This window comes from Apodemus sylvaticus, chromosome 6 (genome assembly GCF_947179515.1).
Source record: "Apodemus sylvaticus chromosome 6, mApoSyl1.1, whole genome shotgun sequence".
NCBI lineage: Eukaryota > Metazoa > Chordata > Mammalia > Rodentia > Muridae > Apodemus > Apodemus sylvaticus.
This window is the reverse complement of record NC_067477.1, coordinates 76,379,527-76,399,098: the sequence shown is the minus strand read 5'-3', so window position 1 is coordinate 76,399,098 and position 19,572 is coordinate 76,379,527. Positions and strand designations below refer to the sequence as shown.

Here is a 19,572-nt window from a genome sequence, read left to right as displayed (position 1 = left end):
ATAGCTATTTAAATTTATATACTTGACAACTATTTAGATCATGGCTTGATATTAAATATTAAATTGGTGAACTAGATACCTAAAACATTAAACAAAATTACAGTTTAGAGCACATGATATATCTCTGTAGGAGATCAGAAAGACATTTCTCCTACAGCTTTCAGAAACTTGCTACAGTGGTTACACTGTATAGACAGTGTATGTTAAATATGGTGTCTCAGCACAATCACTCTTGTTTCTGGCTCCCTCACAATGAGTTACTCTGTTATCCATTCCATCGCTGATTACATAAAAATGAAGTGTTTCACAATAATTTTTAATCGTATGAATTTTAAGACATGTAAATGAGTGTGAGTATATGAAACTAGGTAAATAAATATATCTTAAATAAAATAAAAATTAAACAGGGCAAACAAACAAAAATCAGCCCCCTGCTTTAAAATTCTGGTGGGGTTCATCAGTCTACATTGGTCCTGCATGTATGTGAGCAGCCAGTCTTTTGCAACCATAGCAAAAACTAGAATTTTAATGAGTGAGAGTACTATTTGATGGTACCCTGTATTTGATCCAACACAAATAATAAGAGGAATCTCATATTATTTTCTAGACACAGTTTTATTCTATTCAAAGAATAATTCTATGTCTATTTAAAAAGAAAACATCAAAATGGTAAGCTAAATGTTTGAATGCCTCCATGGATATTACAGAAAAAAAGGGGGAAGCAATGCAGTGGACTGGGTGATGGTATTGTGAAAAGAGAGCCAATGCTTCAGTGCTCCTGCAGGACGTTTCTAGCCCCACAGGATCTCAACCTGGATGTCTGCTTCTATACACCTTGCCTTCCAATCTGACAACATCCTGATATCACTGCCAAGTCAACGGTACTTGGACTATATTCTGTTCACCTGTCATTGATAGAATAAGCTCTTCAAACTACTAAATTATCATGACTAAAGAAAGACTAGCATGTAGAGCTCTAAGGTATATGGATACTATCACGTGTCCATAGGGAGGTACTTTGATAGAGTTCTGGACTAACTGAACTATTCAACATTGATGGATACTCTTGCTAGTGATTTTTATATGGAGTAAGGGCTAGTTTCTTATGGTTTAAATAAGGAAGTACTTTTGAAATAGACTATTAATAGATAATTAAATATTAGTCTATAATTTGAGCATATATTTACTACTTATAAATTTTAAAGTTGATAAATGATTAGTATTATATCTAACTATTGATAATGTTATGATAGAGTCATAATACTTGTTAACATATTTTCAATTCAGAAACATGAAATTAATAGAACTTTCAGCTACATTTCAAATTTATTACAATGAAAATAAATCTGTTAGTTGATGAATAATAATACATTTATTCTAAAAATCACAGTCTCTTCATAATAAAACTAATTCACAAATTAAATGGCTAAGTAAAAGGGCAAAAAAGTAGAGAGTAATTATGAACATAATTCTTAAATATGTATGTCTAAAATATTTACGGTAAAAGAACCTCCATTATTTAACATCAAACAATGCCATTTCCCTATATTATCTCAAGAATTACTCAGTCTTAAAAATTTACAATGTTTTTTCTCTCAAGAAAAATTTTCTTTACAAAAAATTCCATATATTAAAATTTAACATTCGACCTTTATAACAGATATATAAGCACTACACATGTGATACAAACGTAAGAGCTGATTGATAACAAAGAACTGAGCACTAGGTATACAACATGACTTATACATATGTGCTTATAAAATGTTAAACAAGACAAATTACCAAAACAGGAATCTATATGCAATAACTATACTGAGAACGGCAAATGTCACTAAAGTTGGGCATTGGAAATGCTGAGAATATAAATGTCATTTCCACTTTTCATAATTTTCTCAAGAATTGCTATATATTAAACAAAATATATTTCTATGAATTAATAAAACCTGTAACTCCATATTAGCAAAAAACCATCCTAGGCATGTCAGTGCCGCCTAGTATATCACTAATAAATGTAAATTTAATTAATATATTGATTTGCCAATTGAAGACTCCAAAAGTCTTCACAACCTAGATGACAACTTAAGGTAAGTGTAACCATTTCCATGCTAAGGGTAAACTGTTTCCTCTGAAAGGAATTCATACTACACTGTGGGCAGTTCTCTCCGATTTCCCAACTAAACACTCACTTGTTTGATGCGATCAGGATTAACGGTGGTCTGAGGTTGTAGGATACTGACTGGTTCTGTCTTGGCAACATTTTGGGGCATTTCTCGAATTTTTTCTGCAATGAATCCATGAACTGCATTCAGTGCTTCAATTGTTCCCTGGATCAAGCAAACCCTCTCAGTAGTACCTGCAGACAGAAGACGCATTTTCAGAAAGCATTCCTTTTCATTTTACATTGTAAAATTATGAAACCAGAGGATAGCATACCATTACTGTAACATGCATGGCTCAGAAGTTCTAATGCTCAACGGAAATAAAACTAATCATCACATCTGATTCATTTAAAGAATGATTTTACTCTTTGGTTGGTACACATGGAGGGACCCATGGCTCCAGCTGCATATGTAGCAGAAGATGGCCTTGTTGGACATCAAAGGGAGGACAGGCCCTTGGTCCAGAGAAGCCTAGATGCCCCAGAACAGGGGATTCCCAGGACATGGAAGCAGGAGTGGGTGGATTGGTGAGCAGGTGGAGAGAGGATGGGTTACAGGGACTTTGGAGGGGAAAACAGGAAAGGGGGCAACATTTGAAAGGTAAATAAAAATATCTCATTTAAAAAAAAAAGAAAAAAGATTTTAGAATTCACTCCTATTTTTGTAGTTTGAAACAGGTATTTGGGTTCCAAGAAGAACCAAAGATCCAGAGATGTGAGCACATCCCTCGTTTATGGGGATAAACACACAAGCAGTACTCATGAAAGGACTTAGTTTAGAAACAGACAGAATCTATGAAAATAGCTTTGAGGGAGCTCAGTTTTTATGGGTAAATCATAAACTTTTAAATACAAGAACAGATACCAATTTATTATTGATGCGGTGTTATAAATAAAATACAGAATATAAATGAGATTGCCATGGTCTACGTTGCAGTATAGGCATTTTACGGGCATGCCTTATGGACAATGCATGAAGAGTAAACCTGAGGTAGGCTCCAGCAGGTGTGCCTCACACAGCAGCCGCTTCCTCACTGAGCCAAACCCGGGCATGGCCGCAAGTGAGGAAGTAGCACTTTCTGAGCCTTTTCAAGCATGTACTACAGTTCCCATTGCTCCCAATGTTTCAAAAGTCAAGCCACTCTGTTCATGCAACATCGTCAAACTGCTAAGGTCCAAAGCAAACCAACAAACAATCACAAAGAGTTAATGCTGCTTTAAGGACCAATGCAAAAGACCTTTGTCATTTCTTAGAAACAGATTTGGATCACAGGAATTAGACAAAAATAAGACTATAATTATAGAACTTTATCAGTTATATTTTTATATTTTAATCAATAAAAATTTGAATTATGAAAATATATTTCCTTGGTTTCAGAAAAATTTAAGAGAGCATAGCTTATTTCTAAGACTGGATGATGAATAATCTGATTGGTGGATTTAGGCTTTCCTGTTCCTATTCATCAGCTTTAGTTACTCCTGTCTATATTGATGCATCTTTTGGTCCTAGGGCAAAACAATCTAGTTTATTGAGACACCCAGGGGGCACTTTACAAGACTGTATTAATTGTCTAGTAAATGACTAGAGAGGGTTCCCGATCAATGCAGCTAATGCAAAATGTTATTCAGGTTCTCAGACCACAAAGAACACAGATCAGATTACATCACCGCCTTCAGAGACACCACTGAGCACTCTGTGGATGCCAAAACAGTCTAGCTTAAATGATGACTTCCAAAGAAAACCTGGCACCAGGTAACTAAAGACGGACTGTAATCTGTGTTATTCTTAGAATTTTGATTTGACATCATACAAGTTGACCACAGCAACCAGTGTTTGGCAGACTGAAGACTAAAAGAAAATAAATGTAAACCGGGGATCCATAAAGAAACATGACTGTCTTAAGACAATGTTACACAGCACAGCAAACAAGGCCTTCTGAGGGCTACTGTTGCAATACATACACTGGGGATTGACTGGATTGTCTTTCCCTTATAACCAGGAAAACAGGGCAGGCCCAAAGGAAACTGCTCTATATTAGGAGACTTAGCTGAAACTCCGTTATATTATTTTAATGCCTTTTCACTCAGGTAACACAAAACCATAATTTTTAAAAGAGAGTAAAAAAAAAAAAAAGGAATACTGTCAAGTATATGACCAAACTGTGTAACACAAATGCGCCTATAAATCATAAAAGTTGCTGGGTTTTGTCATTTTAAAGGCTTTTAGACTCCATTAGTGTCTAAGTTAAACTGCCAGTTATTTATCATTTTATTTGCTTAATGGCAGCATTTAGTAGTCTCTGAACTAGAGTACAACAAAGCTGAGAATCTGCTATAGGAAAACACACACCCATCCTACATAATGAAAAGCACAGGTGTACAGGACACCATTTCTTTCAGCCCACACTTCATTTGACTCTAGTTTCATTGCAGAGTGACTCACTGACTCACTTCCTGATGGCACTGACCACCCGCTCCTGACCTTCCTTACATCTCCCCACATCCTGCCCCCTTTCCAAATGCCCCTGCTATTTTCATGTCATATATGTTGAGAAAATTTACAAAAATATTTATTGATAACACGAAAGACCCATGGCAAAGAGCAACAGTAATTTTGGAAATGACTTAATGTTTTTATTTCAAAGGCAATACCAAAAACTAAAAAAAAATACGTTTCTAAAAGAAGGTACAATTAAGCATATTCGTAGCAAAGTCTTCACAGAAATGCAGAAAAATATTTTCTGCATGCTAATGCACTTTGGGCCTTGGCACTTAGAGCAGCCTCTGGATACGCTGCTGCATGTGCACTGGGCTGCATTCTTTAACCAGCACACATGGTTCTTTAAAGATGGAGTTCCTCTATGGACACTGTGCCTTTTCCTTTGGATCTTTTCAGTGGCTAAAGAAATTAACATAATTGGAACAAGACACTTCTATTATAACTTAGACAAAAATAACAAATAAGTAAAAATTGGGTGAACAGTTAATGGGAAAATGAGCATGGAAGCATCAGTGCTTTTACTTGCTTTCATATCAGTATTAGTATGATGAAAAATGCAGACCCATATACTGATGTAGGTGGGGCAAAGCACTGCACTGAGAAATGGATGCCCCCAAACAACTGGAGCTAAATTTAATAAAACAGCCATACATGATAGTTAGAGATAACACTAAAAACTGAAAAAATGAGTACACCAATAGGAAGAAAAATTTCACCAGGGATATAAAGACATATATTGATCATTCATTCAGTTCCATTTGCAAATAAGGATTCTTTTTTATATAAGACATCTTGTCTTAAAGATATTATGATCAAATGCACTTGGTTTCAAATTTAAAGAATTGTATTTGAAGGATATCTGCAGCAATGAGAAGAATACATTACATAGCAACAAAGGCCTACTCTGAATTTGAACAGTTGTGATTATGTAGCACGAGGCTAGATAAAGCAACCACTTCTTTAGGTTAGCATTCCTGAAGGAATTCTATACATTCTTTCTGTCTCTCTGCCTCTGGCTCTGTACACACACACACACACACACACACACACACACACACACACACACAAACACACACACAAATGCACACACACACACACACACACACACCATGGCCCTATGTACCTAGGCTCTACTCAGACTAAATCATAACTAAAGATAACCCACTTATTTTAACCTATATTTTGTAATGTCACTTGGCTGATTACCTATGTTTAGAACACCTTTTCCAGGCTCCCCACCTCATCTCCTTCTCTTTCAGAATTCTTTTCTTCTCTTGATGACTCACCTCTATTTCCTGCCAAAGTCATAGGCCATAGGTTTTTTAATTGATAGGTAAAGCATCCATAAAATACACAAGATGATCTCTCTACAGTGTGGTGTCTCAACTAGGGTTCACATTGCCAAGGCAACTCTAATAAAGGACAACATTTAATTGGGGCCAGCTTACAGGTTCAGAGGTTAAGTCCATTATCAAGGAGGGAACATGACAGCTTCCAAGCAGGCATGGCCCTGGAGGGGCTGAGTTCTACATCTTTATCCAAAGGAAGCCAGGAGCAGACTGTCTTCCAGGCAGTTAGCAGGAGGGTCTCAAAGCCCACCCCTATATTGGCATACTTTCTCCAATAAGGTTACACTTCCTAATAGTGCCACTCCCTGGGCCAAGCACATTCAAACCACCACATGTAGTGATACGAATTTATAATTCCAGCTTTGGAAGAAGCCAACCTTAAACCTTAGCTCCTCTCCCAGAACTACTCAGTTATTACTTTTTCAACCATCTCACCCAAACCATCCATCACCAGTGTATCTGGGCAAACCCAACCTTCACATCACTATGCTGTTTGTTCTGTTACCAGCATTTGACTATCCTGTTGCTAAAAAAAATAAATCTGGGTTCTGATTTTTGATTTGCTCACTGATTTTATGAATATTCCCTGAGTCCGTACTCTGCACACACTACACTGAAGGCTGAAGATAACAGTGGTGGTCACATCCCCTCCCTCACTACCTGCACGCTGCATGATGGTCACAAAGTTTTTCAGAGATACTACACACAGAGAAAGCAAAGCCCGCAGCATGAAGACAAATGGACTGAAGTGGTATGGAGACTATTGGGGGTAATTAGAAAAGTGCCCAAGCTACCCTTCTAAGAAATGACAACAGTATTTAGGCTGAATTTTATCTCTGATGTGAAAAATATGATTGACTTATAAGTCTCTCTTTTTTAATGTGCAGATGATAAAGTTAATAAACGTTTGATTTGCAAGTTCAGTTGATATATGTGAAAATGAATTCTGAGAAATGGTTAAAAAAAAAACTATAGCAAGTTTAAATTATTTCTATGTCCATAAAAATGCTCTGGTTCCTCCTGAAAACTGGGCACCTCACTTCCAGAAGATCCTGCTATACCACTTCTGAGCATATACCCAAAAGATTCCCCAGCATGTAATAAGGATACATGTTCTACTATGTTCATAGCAGCCCTATTTATAATTGCCAGAAGTTGGAAAGAACCCAGGTGTCCCTCAACAGAAGAGTGGATGCAAAAAATGTGGTATATATACACAATGGAGTACTAGTAAGCCATTAGAAACAATGAATTCATGAAATTCTTAGGCAAATGGATGGAGCTAGAGAACATCATACTAAGTGAGGTAACCCAGACTCAAAAGATGAATCATGGTATGCACTCACTAATAAGTGGATATTAACCTAGAAAACTGGAATACCCAAAACATAATCCACACATCAAATGAGGTACAAGAAGAATGGAGGAGTGGCCCCTTGTTCTGGAAAGACTCAGTGAAGCAGTATAGAACAAAATCAGAACAGGGAAGTGGGAAGGGTTGGGTGGGAAAACAGGGGGAGGGAAGGGGACTGATGGGACTTTTGGGGAGTGGGTGTCCAGAAAAGGGGAAATCATTTGAAATGTAAATAAATATATCAATAAATTAAAAAAAAGAATTTAGGCAAAGACATGAAGACATACAATGAATTTCAAAACTTTACTTGCAAAGATCAAAATCAAAATAATCAGAGCTGAAAATGGTGCAGTGCGTATAGACTCTCCCACAAGCCTGGTGAACTTGAATTAGAAGCCTGGAGCCTGTGGAACGTGGAAATAATGAAGCAACTCCACAAAGTTATCATCTTACCTGTAAATCTGCTCCATGGCATGCAACTCACCTCACCTCACCTAAACGAAGGTACTCACCCACAGTGCCCACGTATTTAATTTATGCCCAGCCCAAGCTATTTGACTGCTCTTATTGCTCCTGCTTTTATTGTTAGATAAGGAATTTCACAGTAATAATAATAATAATAATAATAATAATAATAATAATAATAATTCTATTGTTATCTCCCTACTTCTAGTAAAGAAAGTTTAGGGAAAAGCATGCTTTCAATGTTTATGCTTGCTGTTACCTATATCTAATTTATTCTTTGTGACTGCATAATATTTCATTACACACACAGAACATACATTTTTATTGCTCTATTCCTTATATTCTTTTTTTCTTTTTTTTTATTATTCGATATAATTTATTTACATTTCAAATGATTTCCCCTTTTCTAGCCCCCCCACTCCCCGAAAGTCCCGCAAGCCCCCTTCTCTTCCCCTGTCCTCCCACCCACCCCTTCCCACTTCCCCGTTCTGGTTTTGCTGAATACTGTTTCACTGAGTCTTTCCAGAACCAGGGGCCACTCCTCCTTTCTTCTTGTACCTCATTTGATGTGTGGATTATGTTTTGGGTATTCCAGTTTTCTAGGTTAATATCCACTTATTAGTGAGTGCATACCATGATTCACCTTTTGAGTCTGGGTTACCTCACTGAGTATGATATTCTCTAGCTCCATCCATTTGCCTAAGAATTTCATGAATTCATTGTTTCTAATGGCTGAATAGTACTCCATTGTGTAGATATACCACATTTTTTGCATCCACTCTTCTGTTGAGGCATACCTGGGTTCTTTCCAGCATCTGGCAATTACAAATAGGGCTGCTATGAACATAGTAGAACATGTATCCTTATTACATGGTGGGGAGTCTTCTGGGTATATGCCCAGGAGTGGTATAGCAGTATTCCTTATATTCTTAACTATTTTTAATTATTATTATAGGGTTAGAAAACCACAATAAAATAAGTAAAAGTTTTACATGGGGCTCAAGATGAAGTTTGGAAGTTTTTGAAAATTCTTTAATATTTAAAAATTAAAGACTGTGACTTATACATATTTGATTTTAATACTGAATATTAAGAAATTATAAATTAAGGGATACATGATCACTTCATAAGATCATATAGACCCTTTGCTTCTATCTTTTGAATATTGTAAATATGCTGCAGTGAACATTAGTAAATAGGCATCTACTCAGGTGTCTGTTTCTGATACTTCTGTGTATATATGAATGAGCAGATTTCTAATCTGTGTTTGAAGAATTGCCAAGTGATTTTCTACAATTACACCATTTTAAATCCTCAGTATCAGTATAAGGAGATTGTAATTTTTTACCTCCTAAATTTATTCTACAATTTTATAGTGTCAATCTGCCTAAATGGATGGGCAGAGCTCATGGTAGTTAAACTGGCATTTCCCCAGGGCTTTGGTGCATCTTTCATATTTCTATTGCCCATGTGTTAGTCATTTCTTTGCATAATTCATGGGTTATCTTTATGCTTCTGAAATTACATTTTTGCCCATCCTAAAGATTGCCTTTTTCCCTGATAATTTCTTTTGTGCATACTGTTTTATTTTTTCACCTGTGTGTGTGTGTGTGTGTGTGTTTGTGCATGTATGTTCTTGAGTGTGGGTGTGCTTATACCTTGGTACACTTGTAGAGCTCAGAGGAAAACCTTTAGTGCCTGTCCTCACTTTGCATTTTGGTACTGGCAGGATCTGTGGTTGCTTGCATCTGCATACATCAGGGTAGCTGTTCTCGGACCTTTCTGGAAACTTCTGTCTTGGCTTTCCCTGGAGAAGCTCTGGGTTTACAGGTATGTGTTATCACATCTGGCTTATGACAGTTCTGGGTATTTGACCTCAGTCCTGTGTTAGCGCTTTACCCACAGAATACACATTTAATTTTTGCCCGGTCCAGTATTTAATTTTTGATGAAACCAAAAGATCTATTTATTGTTTCTTATTATTTCTGCTTTTAGTGCTAGATTTGGGATTTCACTCCCAAACCCAAGATGGCAAAGGACTCCTTTGTTTCCTAATAGATTTTTATTGTTCAATTCCTTATATTCTTAACTATTTTGAATTATTATTATAGGGTTAGCAAACCACAATAAAATAAGTAAAAGTTTTACATGGGGCTCAAGATGAAGTTGGAAGTTTTTAAAAATTCTTTAATATTTAAAAATAAAATACTGTGACTGATAACATATTTCATTTTAATACTAATGATTAAGAAATTATAAATTAAGGGAATCATGATTGTCTTAAGACCTAAGGGCTAAATATGATACGTAGAGGTTATACATCTCTAAATACTTGCCTGCAGCGCAAAATAGTTCTTTGAGACCATGCACTAAAATTAAATGACTTATACATAACAGTCTTTAAAAAAATCTAAACATTATCAAACTGTGTCCCTGTATTTTTATATTTCATTTTGTCTTTTTACATAGAAGCTTTTGTTTCTTCTATTTATAATCATTGAAATGTATTGTTACCTGAAGGAACGCTAGCCTAGATATTACTTGACCATAACACATTGTGCATTTAACCAGTCACCTGATCACACTATTCTCCACTGGCTCAGGCCTTCTGACTCCCTGGACTGTCCTTTAAGCTTCTTATCCAGCTGAAGACAGATCCTTGGACTCAAGTTCATGTACTGGCTGTGCATCTCGGTAAGGACAGAGTGCTGGCTCTCTTTCATGCATTGCCTTTGGAAGGGAATCCTTAGTCTCTGGTTTCTTGTCCACTCTCAGTGCAGTTTCTGGTCTCTTGCTTTACTCAGTAGCTTACTCTCTTCAAGTCCTTCAGTACTTTCTGTTGGGTCATCTCAGGCAAGCCTCCTCTTCACCATTACATAGCATAACACTTTATTTAGTGTCTATGACTATCCTTCCTATTCAAGGCCCCAAACAAATTCAAAGAACAGAAAATCTTGTGGTACCACATGCCATTACAACAATGATGTGGACTACAATTATAAGAGCCCTTATTCCCATAGTATCCCATGATGCAAATCACAATGCCTTTAGCTACCTGTACTAGACCCCTACTTCACAATCCTTTCCAAGCACTGTCTTATCCAAGGCTTTCATTTCTGAACTTCTAAATCTCCCCACTTTCTATCTTAAAGCACATTTTAAAAATGTATAGTGGCTGAGTGCATGTTCAGTACTATAGTTTCCAGTCATCCTGGCAGGATGGAAGGGATATTGTAATTTAGAATAACCAGAAAAATGGCAAGTGGAACTAAATGTAGGCATTTGCATTTTCTTCCCACATAGCAGACTCGGTTAGTTACGTGTTCCTTACACACACACTTTCTTCTTTGGTGTTCTTGCTGCTACTATCTTCCCAGAATAATCTTCTTGTAGTCCCAAGGTTGTAAATATAAAAATGTATTACAAATGAATTTACTGTCTATGAATACATCCTTATAATCTAAGCCATCACAATCTCTCAAGTCCATTTAGAAACTCTAATTACAAATTTCGCCCTCTTATTACTTATCCTTCATTCCTATCTTTCAAACATGTACATCATATGTAATTTACCTTTTAAAAATCAAGTGTCTCCTCGCCAGCTAGAGTTTAATTTTGACTCCACTGAGACTTTCAAGTCCACTAGTACTTGGCTCACCTCAGCTCTGTCCTGATCTCACATGACCTTCCCCTCTGTCCACTCCTCTCCAGGGACTCCCGTTGTTTTTAGTTACTGGAACATGCCAGGTTGCTCTCACTTAGGATTTGTTTCCTGATGCTCTGCCTTAGGAGCTCAGCTCCTCTGCTGTTCCTAGGTCATCATCCCAACTACACACACACACACACACACACACACACACACACACACACACACACCATTTATCCCTTAAGCTTTAGTTTAGCAATATCTCATCAGGGAAATCTTTAACAATCATGCTTCTGATGGCTACCTATAATTTCATGTTTCTTTATTATAGCCCTGCAATCAAAACTGTCTGGTATATTAGTTTTTACTCTGTTGTATTTCTCTCATTAATGGAAAGGAATTTTGATGGTTTTAGTAACAAGTATAACTGCCTAGTTCTATTTTTTAATTAATTTTATATTTTTACAGTTCAGCTATTGGCCCCCTCTGGGTCCCCTTCCACAGTTCCCTATCTCATTCCTAGTCTTCCTTGTCCCCAAGAGGATGTTCCCTACCTCTCCCAGTCCCTGGAGCCTCAAGTCTCTGGAGAGTTAGGCATGTCTTTTCCCACTGAGGCCTGATCAGGCAGTCCTCTGCTGTGTATATGATATTGTACCAGTTAGTGTTTGCTGCCTGGTTGGTGGCTTAGTGTCTGCAAGATCTCAGGGGTCCTGGTTAGTTAAGACTGCTGGTGTTCCCATGAGGTCATCCTTTTCCTCAGGTTCCTCCTGCCTTTCCCTAATTCAACCACGGGGTCCTTGACTACAGTTCAATTTGTTCTATTTTTAGTAGAATGTTGAATACAATATTAAAAATGTAAAAAAAAATGCTAGGATTAGTCACATGTAATAATTAGTTAATCCAGATGAGGAACTGTCAAAAAGAAGGAAAATAATATGTGAACTGTTACAACTAAAGATCACTACCTAGACAGTATATCCTACATATTTCTATTGACCCAGGATGGAAAATGAGCCTAGTTATCTAGCTATCTTCTACTTGTTTTAAGGTATGTCCAATACAGGAAGTAATTGTGCAAATACATTATATGGAGGAGAAGAATAAACTACAGCAATATACTAACTATATCAAGAACAGATAAAGCTTCTGAATTAATCACTACATAATAAAATATTTTGACAAATCTGTTTGTAGAGCTAAAGCAATGTTAATATATTGATTATTTTTATGTGAAAATTCTAAGATACAAGATTTTTGATAAATGTTCTCTTCATTTTAATAGGTGGAAGATAAAGTGTTAATATGGAATTTCCTAAAGCAGCAGTGATGGTTAATTTAGTTTTGGTCTTTTGAAACAGTATCATTTTGTAGGTCAGGCTGCATGGGAAGAAGATGTATCCCAATACTTGAACTCACAGGAATCTAAGTACTCATGCAATAATCATGTGATGGCGGTGCTTAAGAGGCAGGTGGATTTCTAAGTTTGAGGCTAGCCTGGTCTACATAGTGAGTTCCAGGACAGCCAGGGCTACACAGAGAAACCCTGTCTTGAAACAAAACAAAACAAAACAAAACAAAACAAAACAAAACAGAAAAAGAAGAAAAAGAAAAAAGAAAACATACACAGGAGTATTCCCGAGACTTTGTGACCAACCAGTGCAGTGTTCAATGAGTTACAAATTTAGTGACACACTATATCTCAAAATATAAGGTAGATGAGGGACTGAGGAACTGAGGGATTTCAACTTCTGGCTTCCACACATACTTGCATGGATGAATATACCTATACAGGTAAGTGCCCCCAACCACACACATGTATACACATAAATACATCACAAACACAGTTTAAAATTAAACTGAAGTGGAAAATAATTGAAAACTGCACACATAAATATAAATTCATACTAAATAGACAATTAATATTCAATTTATGTCTTAGACCTCATAATGTATTAGAGAAAGCCCTTTTGTAATAGGATATTCAGGAACAGACAACTAAACAGTGTATTAATCAGAATAACATAATAGTGATAGAGAAATCCCATAAGAAATGTTAGCAGGTGGTCTATAAGAGGGTAGAGGAACCTAGGCTGTCTAAGAATCAAGACCAACATTTTCATTAAGCACACATACTTTCCATAGACACAGCAAAAGACTTGCACTAAAATAAACCTATTCTAACCTTGCTGGAAACTTCAGCAGGTCTTCCTTTCCACAGCGGTGGTAGGGAGGAACAAACTCAGTGGGTAACTTACAAATGGAATGCTAGGCAGAAAGTCACATTTTTTTCACAATCTCAACATGGACTTGAATTCCAGACCCAAGACCTCAAAATCAAAAAGTCTGGTCATATCACATCCTGTGTCCTGACGGGCAATTACCAATACATTCTTAATGATTTCCTTAGTAACATTAACTCTTTTCAACTAGATCTGCATCTGATTTCAACTCTTTCTTAAGATATTCTGATATATACTCACACTTTTTCCTTACCAGTATTTATTATTTGCATCTCTGGCAGTTACTAGTTTCACAGAACATATTGCCTGGTTTAGGTAAGGAGACACTAAGTACTTCTGTGTGTGCCCAGGCATCCTGGATGCTCCCAGAGAGAAATAATCATGGATTATTAATATTGTTTACTTAGTAACATGAGTTCACAGGAATGTGGGATATTTCCAAGTCCCCATCAATCACCCTTATACTCACAGTACCATGGAATATTTATGCATGTGTGACTCAAATACATTTATGTGGCTGCACAACCAACTATTTCTTATGCATAAACAATAGGAAGAAAGAGCAGCTGAGCGGGGCACAAACAGGTTCTAAATCCCAAGAGGCTAGGATTTATGAACGAATAAACATGAGGTTAAAATGGTACACTCTAGCAAAACAGAATTTTAGGTGTAGAGGTAATAGAATTTAAATAAATAATTGATTTTCAGAACACTGATGTTTGAAATTTATAAAGTTGAGAAGCAATTGTTCAGTGGGAACTAAAAAGGCTCGAAGACGAACAGACAATATGCAGCGTGCAGAAGGAAAGCAGGTCTTATCATAGAGTAGGAACGGAACGGTGACCATACTGACAAACGTCTCCGAAATTACAACAAGAGTAGTTAGGAATTATAAAAGAAACTCTTTAAAAGTAAAAATATGCTGTGCTGGTATAGTGCTTAGCAATGTGTTATGTTTAAAGAGAAAACATTATTGGGAAATGTAATAATCTTCCAAAAATCAAGTCGAAGAAAGGGGTGATTTCAAAAAGGCAGCTGTGCGTCCAAATGCTTGTCTGGCACTCCCACCTGTGTGCTACAGACCAGTTCTATAACAAGCTCGACAAAACACACACTCTGGTTAAATGTTTTTGAAGGGAAGAAATACAGGGGATATTCTCCCTACTGCGTGATTCACGAAGAAGTCTCACAATAAAGAGATGTCAAATGTATCAGCATTTTGGCGATGTGGTGTTTAATAGATCATCTTCTGCAAAATTTTACAGTGTCACAAATCAAATGTGATTGGCATATTACACTCAAAAGCTTAATAAGTAGGAATTCAGTGATAGTTGTAGAAAATAAAACCACAACGTTAATGAAGGATGGTATCCTATTACTCCAAATTACTTGTCTACACTTCATTGCGAGTTTTGGAGATGCCAAGATCTACTCTTCTCAATTGGCTATTATCATGAAAACACACACACACACACACACACACACACACACACACAGAGAGAGAGAGAGAGAGAGAGAGAGAGAGAGAGAGAGAGAGTGGAAGAACCACAAAGCAGAATGGAGCTAGAAACCTAGTGGAGGGTAGAGGCCACATGAACCCCAACTGCACATAAAGAGATCATAAACGCCATCTGCAAATAAATACATATGTGCAACAAGCAGTATCATCAGTGGATGCACACACAGTACTAAGATCCTGCTTCTCCTCACTGCGGGGACATGCTGAGGAGGCAGCTGAGCTTTGCAACATAGGGTAGCTGGGGCATTAATTTGAGATTCTCATGCTTTAGTCTGCTAAGAGGTGGAATATAAGCATATTTTATCCCCAAGTGTAGTTTATGATGACATAATAGAAAAAAGTCACTGAAGTATGCTGAAGTAAATCGATTAACATGTTTGTTTAAATGTATGTAGTTTATTTTAGGTATGTGAAAAAGTTATATTTTCTAGTGTCTAATTGATGCAGATGGGATATCAATTTTTAAATTTAAGTTTTAATTTAAAAGATACTAGAAGAACTGGTACAAAAGAAAGTTCCTGTACTTTTGAGAGATTTTTTTTTTAATTCTAATTCAGGAAACAATACAATCAACAAATTTGAAAATTTACTTAATTATTTTAGGAGAATATGTTTGATAAAGACTTTCCAAATATTAAAGTAGCCATGGCTTAGTATATGGGATTTCTATAGCACCCTGCTCTGTGAATTTTATTACAAGGTATGTATACTGAAGCTTCAATATCATGTTTCTAAAAATAAATAAATAAAATTAAGTACATTTAGAAAATGGTATTACAGAGAGTGGAGAGTTAAGATCTGTTACCTCATTTAAAACTGACAGATATGAAATTTAAATAAATAACTTCATTTTATATCTTGAAAAATTTCACATCTATACAGTACATAGCAAACCTGAAAAATAAATATGCTACTGCTATCTCACTTTATTTGAATAGAAATAATTACTATGCATTGGTTTTCTAATGTTAATAATGTTAATATTTTTCATAGGTGTTTTATCCCCTCAGTTGAGGAACAATGAAGGATTATGAAATATTTCTATCTCTATCTGCTTAGTCTGTTAGTTTCCATTAGCCACATCAAAGTCTGTTTTCCACATAGGCTCTCCAGCCAGCGTTTTAACAAATTACCCTTCTATGACTCCAAATGCAGTACCAGACTACTATTTGATCAGGACAGGTGGCAGCAGAATTGCTACAACATAGAATGATTCTTCTTCTTATTTTCTAAATTAGTTATTTTATTTATTTATATTTCAAATATTGTCCCCCTTCCAGGTTTCCCCTCTGTAAACCCTGTATCTCATCCCCCAACCCCCTGATTCTATGAGGGTGTTCCCGCACCTACCCACTCCAGCCTCACCACCTAGCATTCCCCTACACTGGAGCATCAAGCCTCTATAGGACCAAGGGCCTCTCCTTCCATTGACGCCAGATAAGGCAATCCTAGTATAAGTTCTTAACACATAAAAATGTAGAAGTCTTAAGCCATAGATAAACACCAGGAGAACAAGATGAAATAGAGTGCTGTAGAATTCTCTCCACAGACACCTGCAGAACTGGTATGTTACAGGAATGCACACAGGGCAAGAAGAGAGAGGTGAGTGAAGATTGGTCTAAAACTGGAATATAAACACAAGTAACATCACCTATTAAGAATTAACAAGCAGTTAAAGGTACCACATAGCACTGATAATTATAAAGGTTTAGTATAGACATAAAAATGGATACTCTAAGACTCCTTACACTATTGGCTCTTACTAAATGTAAAAACTGAAAATTTGATAAGAGGGTTCTGAATTCATAACAACCAAAATTTGATTCAACGTCAAGCTCATAATGAATACTAGGGGTTTCTTAAGTGCACACTTTCCCGGCATTGCTTGAGTACACAACAGTCTTGGTTTTGAATACAATATACAAGCTTGGGACTCTCCGAGCCTCCATAGTGTGCAAAGCCAAGTATACCATCTCAAACACTTCTATTCATATCTGAGACTATTATGTTATGGTATGCCATGTGTTCAACAAACATACCAAATTTCTGCCACATAATTTCTGAAACAGAATTATTTAACTAAGGAAAATTAAGAGAATAATTTTCCTTATCAGCAAGTGTTAAATAAATATCAAGTCAATATTATTACAATGTTGGATTTTCAAAACTGCAGTTTGAGTTGCTGAGTTTCTTTAAAAAAAAAAACCTACTGTATTTTGGCTTGGAAGTAAAACAAAATTTCTAGCAATTTCTGAAATGTAACTATACTCTGCAACTTTACTATGCATTTATGTGAAAGTAAAGCTTTAAAAGCAATTATGATTTATTATGCACAATTGACTTAGAGACCTAGTTTGTAGGCCTACATAAGCAGGGTTGTATGAAAAAGCCTTGGTTGATAACTATAGTTGGATGGAAAAGTTTAAGAAGCACTGCTGGAAGTACAGCTTGCTCCATTCATTCTAGAAGACAATTTGGTAGAGGATATAGACATATCTGGATTTAACAATTTCATCTAAAATTTACAATTCATGAGGATTTTACTAAAGAAATATACATAAATGTCTCTGGTTTCTAATACCTCCCACCCTAATTAACCTGAAGTAAGGCTCTACAGTAAGTGATCAGATAAATCTTGATTTATTATGATAAACACAAAGTAATGATGCCTTTCCTACCTAGTATTGAGAAACTCATGATGACTAAATTAACTAAGTATCTAACTACCCATCGAGTCACAGGATGCTGCAGATGGACAAAAGTAGAGAGCACTATGCATTGTTCAGTGTTTGCTGGGGGCATAAGAAGACGATTTTTCTAGACTATAAACTGTAATTCTCCATCAAGAAATTCTATATATTGGACTGCATGAAATAAGAGACTTCCAGGGAAGCATGCCCTCAATTTATACTGTACATTAAGTGGTTACTCTAAAATTCAAGTTGACTTTTGGCTATGATACAATGTGAGTGTCAACTAACTAAGCTCATGGTTTATAACGCAACCTTTGACTTGTGGCACAGCAAGACAGGCAACATAAAACACCCAAGGATGCTCTTTACATTTCCAGTAATTATATACTTTATATGGTGCAAGGTAAACTGTAAGTCCCCATAAAAGAATGAAACCAGATCTTTATCCTACCAGCAACACAAATTAACTCCAAATGGACAGAGTATATAATTGTGAGAGCAATAACAAAACCACTAGAAGAAAATGACAGAGTGTTTCAGGATATTGTGATTGCAATATGAAGACAGAAAAAGCACTGGAAAAATAAAAAGAAACACAAAGTATTGGGGGGAGCCCAAAGACAAAAAAAAATGTCTACAAAACGGTGGGGAAGTGCAAAGATCTGGCAAGAGTTACGGAAGGGAAACTATGATCAGAATATATTTCATAGAAAAATTAATTGAAAAAATGTATAAAAAGTGTAGAGAAATTTTAAGCCAGCAACCTAGCTGCTCCAGCAAGGAATCATATCTAAGGGTTTGATCTTGCTGGAATGCAGACACACCACACTCTTAAATCCCTCTGGCTACAACACAGACATGCTTTAATACACACCTTTAATCCCAAACAAAGGAGTCTAATTAAGGGGCAGACAGAGAAATGATAAATCGAAGTCTCACTAGAACAGATAGGAAAGAGATGCTACTTAAAAAAATAAGAGAGTTCAGTTCCTTGCAGTTCTGTTGAGTACAGTTGAGTTCACTTCAGAGCAGAGCAGTTGAGTTTTGAGCAGTTCAGTTCTGGAGTTCAGAGGTAGTCTTTCAAAGCAGAGCAACTCAGTCAGAAGTTGAGAGAAGCCAATTTGATTCAGTCATTGTGGAGAAGATTTTGAGTCAGAGCAGCTGCGTTGGCCAGACAGACTTCAGAAAGAGCTAGAAAGGGTGAGTTTATTCAGCTGTTAAATCTCAGTCTTAGAGGCTAATATAGTCTAGCCATAGTGTGGCAGAAGGAGGTTAGAAGTGGAAGCCTTCAAAGGTCCAGGTTTGTAGAAAATTAGATTGTACAGAGGCCAGAACCTTCCTGACTGAGGTGTAGGGATAGATAGAAATTCTAAGGCCTCAGCCCAAGCCATGAATTCATAATGCTTGGGGATGGCTCCCATCTCATCCCGTCCTCTGAGGAAATAATCCCAGAGAGTGCATAGTCCTGGCTGGGTGGGGTGGGGTTTGGTCAGGTAGGGAAGGGAGGTACAGACATCCTCTTGGAACCTGTGGGAGGAGGAATGGGATTTGGAACTGTCAGAGGGCAGACCATGAGGGGGATAACAACTGGATTATAAAAAAAGATTAAAGATAATTTTAAAAAAAGAATATGAAAAAACCCCCACAA

At 36.6% G+C, this 19,572-nt stretch overlaps 1 protein-coding gene across 2 annotated transcripts in view; it reads right to left on the bottom strand.

The window, feature by feature from the left end:
- Nova1 (NOVA alternative splicing regulator 1) overlaps positions 1–19,572 on the bottom strand; it is a 124,497-nt gene that overhangs the window by 22,113 nt on the left and 82,812 nt on the right. For both annotated transcript variants that reach the window (XM_052185899.1, XM_052185900.1), the window contains exon 3: positions 2,187–2,353. In XM_052185899.1, coding sequence (XP_052041859.1) covers positions 2,187–2,353 — 167 coding nt within the window. The remainder of the gene's footprint in view (positions 1–2,186; positions 2,354–19,572) is intronic.